Genomic DNA, 18,505 nt, shown 5'->3' with positions numbered 1-18,505 from the left:
CTGGGCTGCCTTCCTATTCTGGCCACAGATGGAACACCTTGGGTTGAGAGCTTTGAATGGAGATGGACAGGAGCTTAATTCCTCTATCAGTCTTTCAGACATATGATCTACATGGCTTCACACAAAGATTTTCTCCTGTTTCCATCTTTTTTTCTTCTATTATACCTTAAATAATAATATCCTCCAAGCATAATCAATCTTTTAAATTTATTTATACTGTCTAGCATAAAGATACATTCCTTTCAAAGCAATTTTCAAATCTTGGTTGTGAAGTGCTATGTCAACTCTAAGTCCCCTATTGTGAAAAAAATCCAGTATTAATGCCAAGTGTTTCAATACAACTTTCTTTTCTAACAAGACTGAGATGCTGATCCTAGCTTCAGAGTGGAAAAGGCTGAACACAAATTTTACTATTGCTCTGTTAGCTACTTCACCAAACTTCACTTTGATCAGGAGACAATTTATTTAGCTAGAGCACAATATTTGTTGAGAATAGGAAGAAAATGAAATAAATGATGAACAGTATTTTGCAAGTAGTAGTATGTGAATGCTGAACTTGAACCCACATTGCCAGAATAATCTTGGTAACATATGGATTAAAACAATTACTGAATCAGTTTCAAGTAATTCTTTAAGTACAGCATGTACTCTAAATACTGCTGTCTATATAGAGGGTCAAAAACAAATTGTTATTTATAAAGCTGGTGGGTTTTGGTTTTAATGTAAAAGGAAGTTGATGTTAGTAGGTGAAAAAATTCTACTTTTGTGGACATACTGTTTTCTTACTGTTATTGCTTTCCTTCAAATTTGTATCCATGGCAAGATTTTTGCAACAGAGATCACATGCACACAGAAAGAAATTAGAAATTAATATTTTAGCGAAATAACTAAAGAACTAAAGCTTCATCTCTAACACCCTTTAATGAATTACTTGTGTATACGTATGTGCATGCATGTCATGCATATGTTATAGTAAGCACTAGCCATTATCTTTTTATTCTCTCCAAGACCTGGAATTAATACAAGCTACACATAGGGTCAAAGCAATCCCTGTCCAATGTTGTTAAACTATGGAATTGCAGTTAGAATTCAAACTGCCAAGTATTTGACTGTCCCAGAACTTCCAGGTACCCTTAAATCACTGTGGTTATCCTGAGAAAGGAAAGAATTGAACATTGCATCCATATTATAAAATATCGGTGTACCTTCATCTCATCTTATGCATTTACAGGTCCCTGATGAAGCACAAACAAGGCCAACTAATTAATGTAACTAGTAAGCCTGTGAGGGACACTAAGAAAATCACAAATACCTGGCCTATTCAGATGCATAGGTTCTTGTGACCCACCATTCTAATGCATCAGCTAGCTGGTGAGCTAACGATGGTCATGGATGACATTTAACAACGTACTTATGCTGACAGGAAGAATCAGCCTTCTTTTCTTCGCATGGGAAAGAAGCAAAAGTCCTTCCCATGCCTCAAAATAACATTTTAGTCTTAGGCACACACAGAGATTAAGATCAGGTACCAGTTTGTTCCAGGCAGTTACGCAGTGCTACAAATTAAGGAAGCAGAAATAGATAAAAACAAGCAGCCAATCTTTCTCATATTTGAAGCTGCATACCAAAATCCTCATGTGACAAAGTTACAAAACACCCCTGAGACATGGGACAGCTGGGACACTGGAAGAAGCAGAGCTCCCGAAGTAGCTCACGGATGGAGGATAACAGTGCCTGGATGGACCTGGCATGAACGCACAACTGGGTAACCTGCAATGCCAGCCTTGGGAGTCTCCACATCCTGGTACCTCTTCTGGCTCATCAATAGAGACTACATGCAGCAGCTCTGCAATGTCTCAGTCTTCCTTTTGACTGACTTCAATACGACAGGCTGACTGCCTGAAGCTATTTGGAATGACTCACATGCAGCACAGGTACCACAGGTACTTCAAAAATACCAGTTACTATTCTAATAATTCTGGACTTGAAAAATACCTTATGCTTCTTGACCTGAAAATACTAACTATAATTTTCTTAGAAGAGTTAATATTCATTCAATTCAAAGAGAAACAATCCAGACAAATGAAAGAAATAGGAGAAATACTGCAACCATTTTTTTTTTTCCTACACCAAAGAGTAATGATGTCTCTTTATTAGCTGATCAGGAGCAAAGCTACTTTCCATACGGACACCACTGCTCTTTATTGATCCTTTTCATTTGTACTTGACTGAACTCCACATCTTGTAAATCAGTATTCATGTGACATATTTTTTTTTAAGAAAACTTACCTCTGTAGTGGTCCCAATGTCAGCTGAAGGGCTGTATGTGCTGGTATCTGGTGGAGCGGTACCAACACTACTTTTAACTGGAGAGCTAGGAGGAGCAGGTCCTGCCATGGTTTCAGGATAAACAGAAGACTGATACAGAATTCCTTTCCTCTGAATTTTATTCCAAACTTTACTTGTAATCTCAGCCAGTTCATACAAAAGCTGCACCTGAAAGAAAAGAAAAAAATTAAGGAAGCATTTCTTAATGAGGTGGAGGAAGATGATCAAAATCAAAATCAAAGTCCTCCAGTGAGACTTAAAAATGTAGAACTGAAATCCTCAGAATTTATAACGTTCTGATAAGCAACTACATCGCAACTAAAATAATTAGCAGCAGTCACAGTACAGTGATTTTGATAAAAATAATCTGTTCTTTGTGTAATAATCCAGTATGTAGTTCATAAAAGCACAGCCAATAATCCGAGCTTGTAAAACTTTTACTAACATAAATTTTAACAATTAAACAAAGGTAATTTGTGGCATACTTCATATGTATAGATACTGCTTCTTGAAAAACACAAACATATAAACTTCACGAAATAATAGCAACACAAAATTTGTTCATTTAAATAGCATTAAAATAATGATCCCATGCAGCACATGAAACTGTTCTATGTTTATCTGTGTTATCATTATTAAACTCAACAGTCTCCTGGCATATGTCATTCCAATATTCAGAAAACACACTGTTTAACTTGCACATTGTTTGACTCAGTTCTAAGATATTTACATAAGTTTTTGTAAATAAGCATTAATCACGGAATTTGTATGACAACATACTGCAATATACTGTATAAAACAAGCTCAGGGAAAACTGCAAACAATATATAAGCAGATCCACAGCTGGATACCATACCCAACTTGCCATTATAAAAAATGGAAATTCTCATATTTATAAGAACTTTAAGCCTCAGGACACATCTACTCTATGAAGCTGGCTTCTTATGTGGGCAGAACAGATGCAGGAAAACACTGCTGTCAATCTACATTTGATATAAAACAGTACTTGATTTTGTGCGTGAGAGTGTGTGATGAAGTCTCAAAGAACATGCTACAGTCCTTTCTTAAGAGGTGAAGTGCTGGAATTTTATAAAAACCTTCTTAGTTCATCTTGGATTTTCTTTTGAAGTTTCAAGGCTTACACTGAGCAGGTCATACACACTTTTGACAGAATTTTTCCTTACAGGAGATAAACTTCTGAGCACTTTTTTATTTTTTTTTTTGTTTTAAATCTTCATACATGGTGCAATCTATAGACAAACAATAATGGTGGCTGTTTTCACTTATAAAATAAAAACAAACTTCTTTTAGCTTCACTTTAAAAGGCTTAATGTCTGTAGCACTTTGATATGCAGTGGTAACCTTTAAATTGCTATTCACAAATTTCCAAGTTTTCCTGAGTTTCTTCCATGTAACTCAGGAAGATCAACTAATAATGTCCATCTGATTGATTGAGTAATATAATATTAACTGGTGTTGACACTTCGCTGGCAAAACAATCTCTAGAAAATTAATAGGATACAGGCATGCATCCAAATCATACATGCTTACAGCCTCCCCTCCCTCAAAATATTTATTGGTCAAGAGACGAAAGGATAATTTAAGCTATGCTTCTCCTGAGGAAGCAGGGCTTCCAGAAATTTAATTATGCTACTGTTCATAAAGCTCCAAAATGACATAAAGGAAGAAATGATGCAACTTCTCTGTTTACATGCACGCTACTGTACAGCCTGAAGAGGTTTGTCATCAGATAATCCAGAGTTTAGACCTTCTTGGGATTCCATCATTAAAGCTAATAATTATTTATATTTTCAGAGAGATTTTTAAAAATTCCTGAGGCTGCAATTCTTGCATCTACTCAGGAAGAGTGGCTATTTCAGACAGCCATAGTCACCCTTCAGACTGTTGCTAGCAACCCATATGCCAGTAAGCATGAACCTAATGCACTTTATCATCTGAAACCAGCGACAAAGCAACAAGTTCTCTAAGAAAAAAGGCACAGTTTGATTAGAAGGAGATGATTTTCATAGAGATCATTTAAAAAACAGAAACTACATAAAAGGCACACTACCATACCTCTTTAAAGAAAAAAAAGACATTTTTTTTTTGAAAAACAAACAAAAAACACCTCTCACATTAAGAGCTGAAGCTGTCTTTGATTACTTTTTAATACTCTTAATTTTACCCCAGTGGTTGTTACTCGTTAAAATTGAAGGATTTTTGCTAATCTTGTTGGTTAAATTTCTTCAAGTTTTGAAAGCCATTCCTCATAATATCAGAAGAGCTAATGTAAGCGTACGGTCTTTTTGTTTTAGAAGTATTTTGGAGCACAACAGTAAACATATAATTATGTTTAGTACTCCCTATTCAAGAAAAGAAAAATTGTATGACAAAAATAGGAATAACTCTGCCAGTATTTGTTAAGAAATGTTTCCCTCTCTCACTGCTTCCAATCCCTTTGCAGCAAAACCACACATAACTCAGTAAGACCCCACTGGCGACTTGGCAAAATCTGTGAATTTCAATATGTTACAGTATTTTATACTTAAAACACATTACTACAAAATTGAGAACAATACAACAAAAGGCAATATCCTGACAACTTTGCACACAGAGAGTATCTATTGACTTTACAGTGACACAACCATCAGAACATGGTTTCACGTTAAATCATAACAGTCAAACAGTAAAATACTTCACCTTTGCTACCATTTAACAAATTCACCAGGTATCACCTAATTTAAGGCTGTCATCTGCAGACAAATTATAGCCTGTCATTCTAAAGAATCAAATTTCATAGTTACCCTAGGGTGAGTTTATAAATATCAAATGCTGTTTATGTAATTGTATTTTACATCTTCTGTTCTTGAACATCTGGGTAAAGAGGACTCATTTTCTTTCACCTTTTGCATAAATAAAACAGGGAGAAAGAATAGCTCAAAAACCTTCACTGAATTCTTACAATTTGTCCACGTCTTTTTGGTCATTATAAAACTTCAGTAAATGAACAATGTCATAATATATAAGAAAATCATTTAAGACAACAACATTCAGTCTATTTGGTCTGATACTCCAGCGTGCAACTTAATTTTAACAATTTACAACACTCATAATTACTATGATTTTTATGGAACTTACAATTTGTATTTTTCTTATAGCAAATATTTTCCTACAGTTTGCAAAACAAATTATTTGAGCAAATTTCGTCTGGAGATCTTGAAAATTTATTTTCCTTATTTTCTTTTTCCTTCATTTGTAACATAAATTTAGGTAAAGCTTCCAATTAAAACAACATCTTTCAGCTTGTAAATTTTATATAAATAATTATTATTAACTATGAGTAATAATTTTGGAGATTAAAAAAAATCAAAGTTGATCAGAATTTGCTGGAATTTCACGAAGCACATTCAAGTCTAACAGAGCAAACTATTTTGATACATAAACATCTGAATATATTTACAAATTCTCTAAATAGCTGCAATGTGAAATCTGTACAGTTTTATTAACATAGGATAAGGCAGGTTTCCATAGTCTGTGAAATTATTGAGTATTAATACATTAAACATTATGGAAATACTATGAAGTTGCAAAGTAAAGACTTCAGGAAGTCTTGACACGTAAAAAGTACAGTTTTCAGCAAAATCATAATTCTGTCCTTTCTTATTTACACATTCATAACACAGTGACAACCTTTTATATGTGCAAACACACTTGTCATACAGATTTAAAAGCCTAAGAAGACCTCCTTTAGGTTTCTCCATTTCAAATTTACCACATCTGGTGTGAAATCTCATTTTAACCAACCCTCAATTTGAGCCCAACTAGGGGAGAAGACAATGGCATAAATCAAGTGAGTCAGAAATAAGTTGGATGGAAGTCAGTGAATGGGGAAGGAGAACAAACATTGACGATAAAGTAAATATATAGTTTAAAAAACTTTTTTCATTCATAGAACACAGAACGAGGCAAGGGAGAAATAACATGTGTCTGAGAAGCACACTGTAATGAGTATACACAAAGGACAACATTAAAATTATACCTGCCATCATAGCTTTAGCATTCTCAGTCTTAGGCCATAAGTGTATACAACTTTATAAGCATTATGTGCTGCATTTCAGATCAAAATGATAATGCTTTGTGTTCTTTTTCCTTCTGTCTATTAAATAAATCACTAAACAGACCATTTTGTCTTTGCTGTCCTTTGAAAAACTTCTACTTGTGTGTAACACTATAGAGCAGATAATAAATGGATGCAGAGCCCTACTCAGACGTAAGTGTATTTGCAATTCTCATTAACATGAGTGTTACTGCCAACACTACTGTTCATACATCGCAACTGTCATTAAAGTGTTAGTCAATTTACAGTAAAAAATACTCAAAATTTTGCGAAGAAAACCTACACTATGTTGACTACAGTAAACTTGATGCAACTCAGTAAAATACAAGGAGCATTTTCTGAAAATGTAACGACCTCTTTGAATTTAAATAAACATACATGAGGTGGTAACTTATTTTCAGACATTCATGTGTTTTTTCCTTACTAAAGGATACAATTGTTTGCCTAAAAACATGTTATGTTCAAAGAAATGCTAGTTCTATGAGAATATGGTAAAAAATTACATTAAACCATTTCAATATACGAACCCACAGTGACAGCAGAAAAGCACTATAGCATTTAATGGTACATCTGCAATTCATTTCATTCCATCAGCCAAAAGATGCATTTATATTGTAGCTATTACATTTTGAGAAGAGTTTAAATTACAAAACTTGAGAGAGCTTCAAAGCAAATCTTAATCTAAGCACCTTGATCTTGATGGCCCAGTTAAAAAAAAATTAAGACAGAAGAGAACTTCTTCAACCAAATGCAGAACAATTGTACTTAAATCGAGTTATTTTTAATTTCCTTTCATAAATCAATTAAATGTACCAACCTGGGGGTTCGAGCATTTTATTTCAAGGGACTCAAGGTCAACATGGAGGCAGACAACAAATGAGTGTCTGGATTCTGGCCCCGAAGCAAGCAATTTCTGTGAAGTAACAGCTAAAGTAGAAGTACAGCCCATTGGTTCCACTAAATTAAGTGTCATCTGTTGTCCCAGAAGAGTATACATACTGAAATGATGCAGACTAATAGTCCATGGAAAGGCATCACCTAATAATTAAAAAAAAAAAAAAAAAAAAAAAAAGAGAGAGAGAAAACAATTAAATATTTGCATCATAAACACTGGGGTATGATTTTCTCAAAACTCAGTTAAGGCCTTAGAAAACACTTTGAATTCAGCAATTGCTGTCAATGAACATTAAATTAATCCCCAAACCTCAAAAACAGAATTCAGTACTCTTGCCACTGCTTCCCTTTCTTGCCCCAGAAACAGAATGATGTATTTTGTAAAAACAAATTACTACAGACATACACTGAGCACTCATTTCCGATATTTAGAAGGGAGGCTACCCAGAGAAGTGCCTGACAGCCTATCATGAACCTTTACCAAGAATAAGCAATTGGCAGAGCCCAACAACACAGCTTTGATACAACCAGTTTGATTGTATCAGAGAAACATTACGGTTTTCTTTAGATTGTCAGTAGATGGGGAAAAAAAAAAAACAGGAAAATTCTCCAAAGCAGGACCAGAGAGAGAATTATTTGGGTCAGTCTTCAAAAGGCCACCAGGAACTCTTTTTAGTGAGAGAAAATCTCTGGCTCTACCAGTCAGAGATGAAAGGAACTACCTGAAGAACTAAGAAAACAGATGATCAAAATGGAAGGAGTGTCCAACTTCTCTCTTTCCCAGTGAAAGAATTTGGGGTCTGCAAGAGACAGTGAACAAAAACCCAAAGAATGCTCTACAGAAGTGGGGAAAATAAGACAAGGAAAGATAAGTGGGTGATTCTCATTTCACATGCAATATACAAATGTGGTGGTTTTTTTTTTTTCCTTTTTAGAAATACACGAGGATAACAATTACTTCAGATTATTGTTTTTCCTCTAAACAAAGTTTCATTATTCCATTTATCTGATTTTCCGCTGAGGAAGTTAGGCCTTTTTGTCCCCACTTGAATGACAGAGTATGAGCCTTCAATCCAACAAGGGAAGGCATCAGCCCCAAGTAAAAGTCACATAAAGGTTGCTATATGCAGTCTTGCATCCAAGCACAGCATGCTTGTGATCACCCATAAATCTCACTCAGGACAGAAAAAATCATCTTTGTACAGAGCACACTCATTTGGAGGAAATAAAGGATAAAGTACTCCTTCCTATATCAAAATTCAGAAGAACATTTGGTATGGTGTTTAATTTTTTCACAACTCATGGCTTGGAATCACAGTGGTAAGAAGAGTCCAAATTTATCCGATAACCCAGAAGCATGGGCACCAGTCTTAAGAATCAGAACAGATAGCAGAAAAATGCAGATGTACACTGGGATGGATCCTAAGGGTCTCATAAAGCAATAGATAACTTGAACTCGAGAATTTAAACAATATACAGAGAGTCAGCTTGCTGCCTTTTGTGTCGTATGGTCAACACTGTCCTGATGAGAAATTCTACTAGTTAAGTGTTAACTCCCATTAATTAAAAGACATTTTAGAAAAGTTTAGAAAAAATAAAAATGGACCCAAACGCCTTCTTCTATTATTTTAGTAAGAGTTCTACTGAGCCATTCACAAGTACTGGGTATATATGGTCAGGAATATGTATCAGGGAAGCGTGTGTATCTCATCCCAAGAAAGAACTAAAAAATTCAGTAGTTTATTTTTCAGCTATGACATACTGAAGATTTCAGCTCAGCCAAAGTAACTTGAAAATATTTTGGAAAGGTTTCAGATTATAAATTTAAAAGTAGTTAGCAATCTGTATTTTTTCCAAGTTTAGTCAGCCAAGAAATACAAAATATTAATTGCAATAGATGGAAAAAATTCAAATGCAAAGTCAACTCTAATGACATGTTTCTAATTACTATGCATGATTTTTTTTTTCACTGTGACCACCACATTAAATTAACATTGCTTAAATTTCAGGGATTAGGAAGAATCTCTGAAGAGAGATGCAAACTATTCTACACTGTATACAGTACCTACCTTAGAAGAAAAATACCAATCAAATTTTGTTGCACACACAGAAACCACAGTATGCTGTTGAACAAATACTACAGAACATATACGACAATTTTACAACTATAAAATCCCCCTTATTTTCATCAATTTCCTCTTTCTCAGCTCCATATACACCATGTGACATTCTGACAGTATACCAGAACTGTCCACCTAATAAAGGCTTCTTTTGTGGTTGTACTTAAGTTTGCTTTATTTGCTTAAAAAATAATAATTGCTTACATGCATTCATTTGGAGATTGGTTTTATGAAAATATTTCAGCACCTCAAAGTGCTAACCATTAAAAGCAACAGTGTTTATAGGTCTTATTTCAAAACTCATTTATTAGTAGGAATAAAGGATGGAAAAAGGCCAGTGCCACACTTCGCAGATGTTTTCTCTACATGTCTAACCTTACCATCCATGTTTCATCATCTAATTGCTGAGATTCTTTTATACTAAAATATTAAAAGTAAAACTTACATTGCCTTCAATGGAACCAGAGCTCACCTCTTCGCTTAATGGCAAGAACATAAAAGATACACACGAAAGACTCCTAGTACGGTTGAAGACTCTGGTTAGTTCCTGACTTACAGCTGTCATAAATACTTATTTTTAATTTCTCTAGAGATCACTTCTGTTTGAAAGACTTGAAAGTGCATTCATGAAGATCAACTGTTTTGATAACTTCTTAAAAATAGAAATGCCACTTCCAGATCTTTGGCAGTTGACTGACCTGATCACCAGACAATTTTCTGGAATTCATCAATTATTTGCTATTTGATATATTTTGACGAGACTTCTTTTCTACAGAGTGAGTTACTTTTGTAATATGTATTAGACATCACCTAGCATCAGTAAGGTTGGAAAAGACCTTCGAGAACATCTGGTCCAATCACCCCCCTACCATCAATATTACCCAGTAAACCATGTCCACACTGACATACAACCTTTCCCTAAACACCCCCTGGGATGGTGACTCCATCACCTCCCTGGCCAGCCCGTTCCAATGCCTGACTACTCTTTCTGAGATGAAGTTTCTCTAATTTCCAACCTGAACGTCTCCTGGCACAACCTGAGGACATTACCTCTTGTCCTAATCTACCTGGACTTGTGCAAAGCACTTGACATTTGTTCTCCATAATATCCTTGTCTAAACTGGGGAGACATGGATGTGACAGATTCCTTACCCGGTGGGTAAGGAATTGGCTGGATGGTCGCCTCATAGTGCTGCTGTCGATGGCTTAATGTCCAAGTGGACATCAGTAATGAGTGGTGTTCCTCAGGAGTCAGTATTGGAACTGGCACTATCTAACAACCTTGGTGGTGACATGAACAGTGAAATTGAGTGCACCCTCAGCAAGTTTGCTGATATCACCAAGCTGTGTGGTGTGGTCAACACGCTGAAGGGAAGGGATGCCATCCAGAGGGACCTGGACAGGTCTGAAAGGTGGGCCTGTGTGGATCTCATGAAGTTCAACAAGGCCAGGCGCACGGTCCTGGATCTGGGCCAGGGCAATCCCAAGCACAAATACAGGCTGGGCAGAGAGTGGATTGAGAGCAGCCCGGAGGAGGAGGACCTGGGGGTGTTGGTTGATGAGAAGCTCGACATGAGCCAGGAATGTGTTCTTGCAGCTCAGAAAGCCAACCGTATCCTGGGCCAGCAAGGAGAGGGGAGGTGATTCTCCCCCTCAACTCTGCTCTCATGAGAGCTCACCTAGAGTACTGCACAACATTCAGCAGTAGAGCAAGTCCAGAGGAGGGCTACGAAAATGATCAGAGGGCTGGAGCAGCTCTCTTATGAGGACAGGCTGAGGGAGTTGGGTTTATCCAGCCTGAAGAACAAAAGGCTCCAGACAGACCTCACTGCAGCCTTCCAGTACCTAAAAGGAGCCTACAGGAAGGCTGGAGAGGGGCTCTTTGTCAGGGACTGTAGTGATAGGACAATGGTCTTAAAGTAAGAGGATACGTTTAGATTAGATATAAGGAGGAAATTTCTTATTCAGAGTGGTGAGGCCCTGGCACAAGTCACCCAGAGAAGCTGTGGATGCCCCATCCCTGGAGGTGTTCAAGGCCAGGCTGAATGGGATTTTGGGCAACCTGGTCTGGTGAAAGGTGTCCCTGCCTTTGGCAGGGGGGTGGGACTGGGTGGGCTTTAAGGTCCCTTCCAACTCAAACCATTCTGTGATTCTACGATTACTCTGTCTCTGTTCATGCAATGTTTAAATAAAGAGATATTGCAATAATTACTTATTAGGTCAGCATTGTACTTACTCCCAGTGATGCAACATGAGAGCAGTTATTATGACCATATATATGCAACTAGTTGAAAGCACAGAGAGCTTTGTCCAAGTTCAGCACTCACGGCAGCAGAGGAGATTTAGTTCTACAGACTTGCTATCTTCAGCCTGGCTATTCAAGAGCTCACATGGATTAAAAAGCTCTTTAAGTTGAAGTTCACTGCCATTCAGATACTGAAGAATGTCACTAAAATGTGAAAGCTAATTTTATAAAGTCATTACCCATAACAGATAAATTGAATACAATAATTACCTTGTTGTGGAGATGGTGACATGAATTATAAAATGAACCAGATGACTATTTGAATGGGGTTTTCCATAAAAAAATGGCCAAATTACTTAAATACTCATCTCACAATTTACTGAAACTATTTTTATGTTTTTATATTGAAATACAGCATTATTTTAATTTAATGCAAGATAATTATTTCTAGGAATGGCCAAAATACTACTGCCAACATTCAGCTACCATTTTTGGGTGTTCAAGTCTATATGCTGCTATTGTATTGCAGTAGCTTATTATCAAAACACTTCATTACAATTAATTCAGACACCAGTATTAGATATCCTAATTTTCTACTTCCTTACAAGTCACATGACAACTTACTGAGTTTAAACATATGCTACAAAATATCTGTGAGGTTATATAATTTGTCATAGTTCACACACACACACAAAAAAGCCTTCTCTCATGGACTGTCCTCATATTTAAATGTTTGGAGTATAGTGATTTATATGATTGTCAGTATACTGTGATCCATATGAGAATGTGAATGTGATACCCAGCAATTGCAGCAACAATTGGCAACAATTTGAAGCTATTTCAAACACTTTTTTTCCCCTGTATTTTACTGTTTCTTACTTAAATACCTGTCTTACTTTATCTTACCTAAAAATAACATATGTACAAAGACTGCATGATAGAAATTACCAGTATAACCCAGAGAGGAACATTTTACACATGCCAGTTAAGGACTGTAAAAAAATAAAATAAAAAAATTAGAAATTGAAGGAGGGGGAACAAACTGACAAACAGTAATTAATTTAAAATTATGAATGGAGGCCAGGAAAATATTCTAACTAATTAAAATGCAAGCTTCTAGCACAGGAGGACTTTACAAATGCCAAAAATGTCCTCGTTATTACTCTAAAACATAGTGCTACATCCAAAGCAACATTTTAATTCCCTTCATGTTTTCAATTTCTTTTCCTATTATGGCATGTCAAACGTGAATGCAAAGATTTTTGGAAGAGCACTTAGCAGTCCAGAAATCCCATCCAGAACAACTTTTTTGTCTATATCTAACTTCACCATGTTTTATTTTACTGTTCTCGGTGATGACCAGGAAAATATATAGATGAATTGTCAAGTAGCTGAAGTCAGATACACACAAACATTCACAGAAAGTCACAGCTCACTTTAAGTAGTTTCCTAAACATTTCAGTCCTGCTCTTAAATTGAGTTTCTAGCTACTTATTTTCTCATTTCTAACTGTTTTAATTTCTTCAGTAAATACTACCTCCTGGATAATAATTGGATCTAAAGTTTTCCTCATCAGCTTGATTCGAACTATAAAGATAATACTTAATGTAATCTTAAACTTTTTTTTTTTAAGGAACTTATCAAGTAGTACCTGCAATTTAACAGAAATTCAACAGAATACCTCATTCTTTAAATAGTTAAACCTATTTCTGATCATATGCTACTTAGTGTGACTGAGCTAAGTTATGTTTCCAAATCAAAGTACTATACTTAAAAGTTATTTCAAGCATAGTACTTAAAAACTTAAGAAGTTAAAGAACATAAAAATTCTTTTAAATATCCCTACAAACTACAATTACTCCAGAAAAGACATGTATACAAACTCTGAAAACAAATGGAAAGACACGATTAAGGAATTTTGTATAAGCAGCTTTAACAGTATGCTGATATCTTAAGTCTGTGAGTAAGCTGTAATATCCCCAAATGCTACGCTCCCTTTTTTATGTCCTTCAGTTTTCTTCTGATAAGAAAAACGTATGACCGAGCACACAGCTTTCTTAAAAGTAACAATGCATCCTTGTAAATAAGCCTTTCACATCTTCTTCATGAAAGAATGAATGATTCAAAAAACAGTTTCCAGGACAAGCAAGGCTGAATAAATATCATTTCAGAGAGGTGGTAACATGTTTTATGAATGATGCTGTGTCCCTGAAGTTTTGTTCAAAGACAGAATGCAAATTTGAAAGACTCCCAATGAAAGTCCTTAAAAAATATTTACCTCTTCACGGGAAGAAACAAAGAAGTTAACTTAAAAGCTTTGAAAAAACTTTGTAATAGTCTGTTTAAGGGGGAGTTTTGGCATGGGAGAAGGCAACAACTCCATTAGAGAATCAAAAATATCAAGATTGTGAGAACTTCTGTTTGGCATTATTCCCAGAGCACAAAGCCACACACAAATAAATTCCTTACCATAGGCTTTATCCCAACCAGGGGGATTCTTTTCTCTCACTAGGATCTTTCCTTCAAATCTGGGTTTGACAAAATTCAAATGACTTCTTACTTTCATAAATGGTTTAAATTACATCATCAGCTTAAAGCCAACAAAAGACTTTCATTAAATTTATCTTTTATCTGTCACTATGATTAGCAAATCAGATCATTCCTACTGAAAGTAATTAGGAAAAAAACATTACCTTTCTCTGTCTATTTCCCCCCCCAGTTAGCTGCATTTAGCACACCTCTGATACGACTTTCAGTACTAACAACAGTATTTTGCTTCTGTTGATCAAGGTTAAGTTAAAATATAGGAAGGAGAAAAAAGAGTCCAACCAATATAAATGGTAAAACAAAAGAAGAGGGAAAACACAGATCCAAACAAATTTCAGATGGCAAAAGCTGAGTAGTTCTTGAATATGCCTCAACCTCAATTTTTCACAGCATATCCTTTATAATTGCTTGTTTCAGCAATATATATGCAGAAAACAGAGTATTTTTTTTCTCAGAAAAGGCCATCCCCAAAGCAGCATAACAACTGCCACATCTTCCTCTCATCGTTATAGAACAAATATACAAAATAGCAACAATACTTTCCAAATAATGCATTTCAAGAATACAATAATGAACTACCTGTTCACTGACATTTCCATGAACTTTTCAACTCGGTTATAGGGCTAGATCTCATGGACGCCATCAAAATAAACCCAAACACCAAGACTGAAGACTGTTAGGGATATTTGTCGCACCTATTTCCAGTACACATTTTTTCACATGAATATGAGTAAAACAAGATTTTTACACCACTATTCCTTCAAAAGACTGCTGCAAATCCACATGCCATTTACTTTGGTCATTTCTAAGGACTTAATATGATTATAAAACCATGTTAAATGTTAGCAGCTTGTTTTCACTTCCTGGTTGCTTTACAGCTTATTGCCTCCATTTCTCAATCAGATGCATAATATTACAACCTAATTCTTCCCTCAAACTGGATCACAATTCAAATTTCTATTAAAAAATTAGCTTTTCAGATAAATGCTACCAAACTTTACCTCATCTTCACCCTATGCACAAGAGCATCCCACCCATAAACATTCATACAACTTTCTCAGTTTGTTCTTGTTTCCCTACAAAAACCTTTCTACAATGCCCTACATACACAACCCAGAACTGTTGCTTATCTTGATGACCAATGAAGTCTCATTGCTCTGATAGTCTGCTATATGTATGAATTTATTTTCTTCTCTTACTTCAAATATTAGATCCAAGACACCTTTTTATTTTTCCCCCAGAAAAGGTGGTGTAAGATATTTTTCCCCACCTACCTCCATTCTGTCTTAGAATTCACAACTCACTGCCCTCTCTGTTGTGTCAAACCAACTGCCTGTGGCTACACAATAACTTAATTTAAAAAAAACAAAAACAAACGAACAAAAGAAAGCTGAATGAAATCACAGTCCTTATTTTTTCTGGCTTCCCCAAACATTTAAAACATATTACAGAACTACTGCTAGCTCACTGACGATGAATTTCACTTTGATTTCCATGGGGCAAAGATTGTTATGAGTATTCTTAGCCATCATTAAGACACAACATACTGCTAAAAAAAACTGCCACAGCATCACAAGTTTTCAAAAATAAAACAAAGATAACTTTCATATAAGTTATAAATGGAAATTAAAGAGTAATTTTTGAATTTTTCACATTACCTTCTTCGAGGATGGGTCTCAGCACTACAAATGGGATTTCCTGCAGTGGTTCCATATGTTTGTGTCCAGCACTCATAATCTTTACCTGCGGCAAGCAGACAACTAGCGTGCCAGGCATACTGGCCTGGCCATGGTACCAGCTTCGGACAGTCCCAGGAATATCACCTGATACAATAGTACTCGGGGAAGGCAGGCTGTCATTTGGAAGGAATACACAACATGATTGCACTTCAAGCTGTAAAAACAAAGTCAGGAAAGATTTCTCAGAAACAGATTATCATTTCTCCCCTTCCCTCCCTCCTATGGCATATTCATTTTGGTACAAAATCTCATGTTACTTGTCTATCACAGCTGATTTTAAATGGTTCTTAGTAGAATTAAGAGGAAAGATGGTGCAAAATGTTAGAACATTACAGAACATTACATTCTTGTAATATATTATTACAGCAGGTGATGGAAGAAAAAGTGTCATTTTGGTCTGTAAATTTCATCAGAAAGGTGTTGCCATGCAAACTGAATACGTATCTGTCTACCTTTCAACAGCTTCTTACAGGAAGCATGATTCAACCAGAAAATTTTCTCACAATAAAACTGAGAAAGTCCTCCTTTTTTCAGTGCATTAGTTTCTGTAAGCAACAGTTAAGTCTCTAGAACTAACCAAAATTTTATATATTCTTAGTTTCTATAAAGACTTCAGCAAAGAGTTATTTGATGGTGAATTCTGTCTTTACTTTGTAGTTGACTGTAACGTGTATGTACAAAAAGGTTAATCATCGGACAAACTGAAAAAAAAAAAAAAAACACCTTTGGTGAAAATTTGACTTTAAAACAAATGGATGGGTGCATGCATAAATTTTAAAAAAAAAAGGGAGAGAAAAGAATAAAGTTCAGCTTTTGCCCTGTTTTCATATGTAGTACATGTAATTTCATATGAAATAGCACTTATTCTGTATTTTCACACAATGGTGTTACTCTGAAACATTTCTGATCATTCTGCCATCTTCTTATGACCTTCTAGCAAGGCTGAGTGAGTCCAAATGAAGAACTGAACTGATCATGACTTGTTAATTCAGAGGTGGTGTAAGCTGCAGATTGTTACCATCTTCCTTGGCTCTTAGAAGCAATATTTTGCACCTGGATACCAAATCGTCCTAACAGCCTGAACACTTGAATGCTTTGTTAAGCAAGTACAAACTATGATTCAGTTCACTTCTTCATAATAGTTCGGAAAAGTCTAGTGTACAAAATATCAGATACAAGATGTTATTTGTAGCTGTGATAAAAGAACACTTGCTTGCTGTAAACCTTTCTACCAAGAGTCATTAAAGACATCATAGCTTAAAATTGATAACCAAGGTTTGTACGTCACACCCCCTTTCCCTTAAGGCTAATAATCTCTTAAGACCACAACAGTGATTTGGAAGAGAACTGGAATTCCTGAGCACCATAAGTACTTTGCCAGTCTAGTCAGGAGAACGCAGATATTCATCTTTATTTCAGCATTTTTGTGCCCTTTTGCTTAGACAAACTGACAAGAATTCACTGCAGAAAAATATCAGTAGAATTTTGCAAAAATAAATACATTGTTTCATGAAGTCTGTGTTTGTTTCTAGTTTTAGAACTGTTTGAGTTGTAAAATGAAGTTAATTACATCTTTGATAAGTAGTTTATTGATCCAAGGTTGCAGAGTGTACATTATTTATACTGGATGAAAAGCAACAGTGTATTGTTACAGATGTAATAGATTTAGGTTTTTTTTTTTAACTGGTAAATTAGTCATTGTGTCAATTTGCAAAGATTTTTACGGTGACACGTTAGATCATTTTCTGGTCTATTAGTAATAAGTTGCAGGTCAAACCATTGTGAGATAATGATAAATAGATGACAAAAGAAGTTACGATCAATGTAACTTTTGTTCTATCAGTACACTTACTGAGTAAACAGTTTATAACAGATTATATATATATATATATACACACACACACACATATATATATATTCATGATGACTAACATCAAATACTGCCTGGATATACAAACCATGTGGTAATAATAACCCAAAAATTCCACCAGCTTGGAGAGATGCAATACTTTATCGTATTACCAGCAGCAGGATCTACAGGAGATGTTTTACAGAGTACTCTTGAGAAGAACTCTCAATACTCAGTAGAGTTGTTACACTTAATTTACAGTTCAGTACAGCTTTGTATTGAAGACAAGTTCTTTGGGTTATTTTTGTTTTACTTCAATGTATCAAGAATATTGAGGTAGAATCAGAACAGTTTCACTCCTTCAAATGCTTGAGGGAAATTTCATCCATCCATAGATGGATATTTTAGAATTCATTCACAAACAATTGCATTGGACTTGGACAGTGAATTTTGATGTACTTGACAGCATCAGGCCCTCAACACATTAAAGATTTGCTTACAGCTATGGTTTGTATACTTGTGCTTCATTTAACGTTTTACAAGAATAAGTGCCATTTGCAAAACATTATTACAAGATTTCAAAAGCCAATGCAAGGAAAATATGGCAAAATTCCATATTTTAGGGTAAAAATGCCATAATTGTAATAATATAAGAAACTGTCAACT

General features: G+C 35.4%; 1 protein-coding gene across 8 annotated transcripts in view; it reads right to left on the bottom strand.

The window, feature by feature from the left end:
• VPS13B (vacuolar protein sorting 13 homolog B) overlaps window positions 1-18,505 on the bottom strand; it is a 459,168-nt gene that overhangs the window by 214,728 nt on the left and 225,935 nt on the right. For all 8 annotated transcript variants that reach the window (XM_068672350.1, XM_068672346.1, XM_068672349.1 and 5 more), the window contains 3 exons: window positions 15,910-16,144; window positions 7,263-7,483; window positions 2,290-2,496 (listed from right to left, as the gene is read on the bottom strand). In XM_068672350.1, the coding sequence (XP_068528451.1) occupies window positions 2,290-2,496; window positions 7,263-7,483; window positions 15,910-16,144 (663 nt within the window). The remainder of the gene's footprint in view (window positions 1-2,289; window positions 2,497-7,262; window positions 7,484-15,909; window positions 16,145-18,505) is intronic.

This window comes from Anas acuta, chromosome 2, assembly GCF_963932015.1.
Source record: "Anas acuta chromosome 2, bAnaAcu1.1, whole genome shotgun sequence".
Classification (NCBI taxonomy): domain Eukaryota; kingdom Metazoa; phylum Chordata; class Aves; order Anseriformes; family Anatidae; genus Anas; species Anas acuta.
Note: the sequence above shows the minus strand (reverse complement) of the source record. Positions and strands in the feature narration are given on the sequence as shown.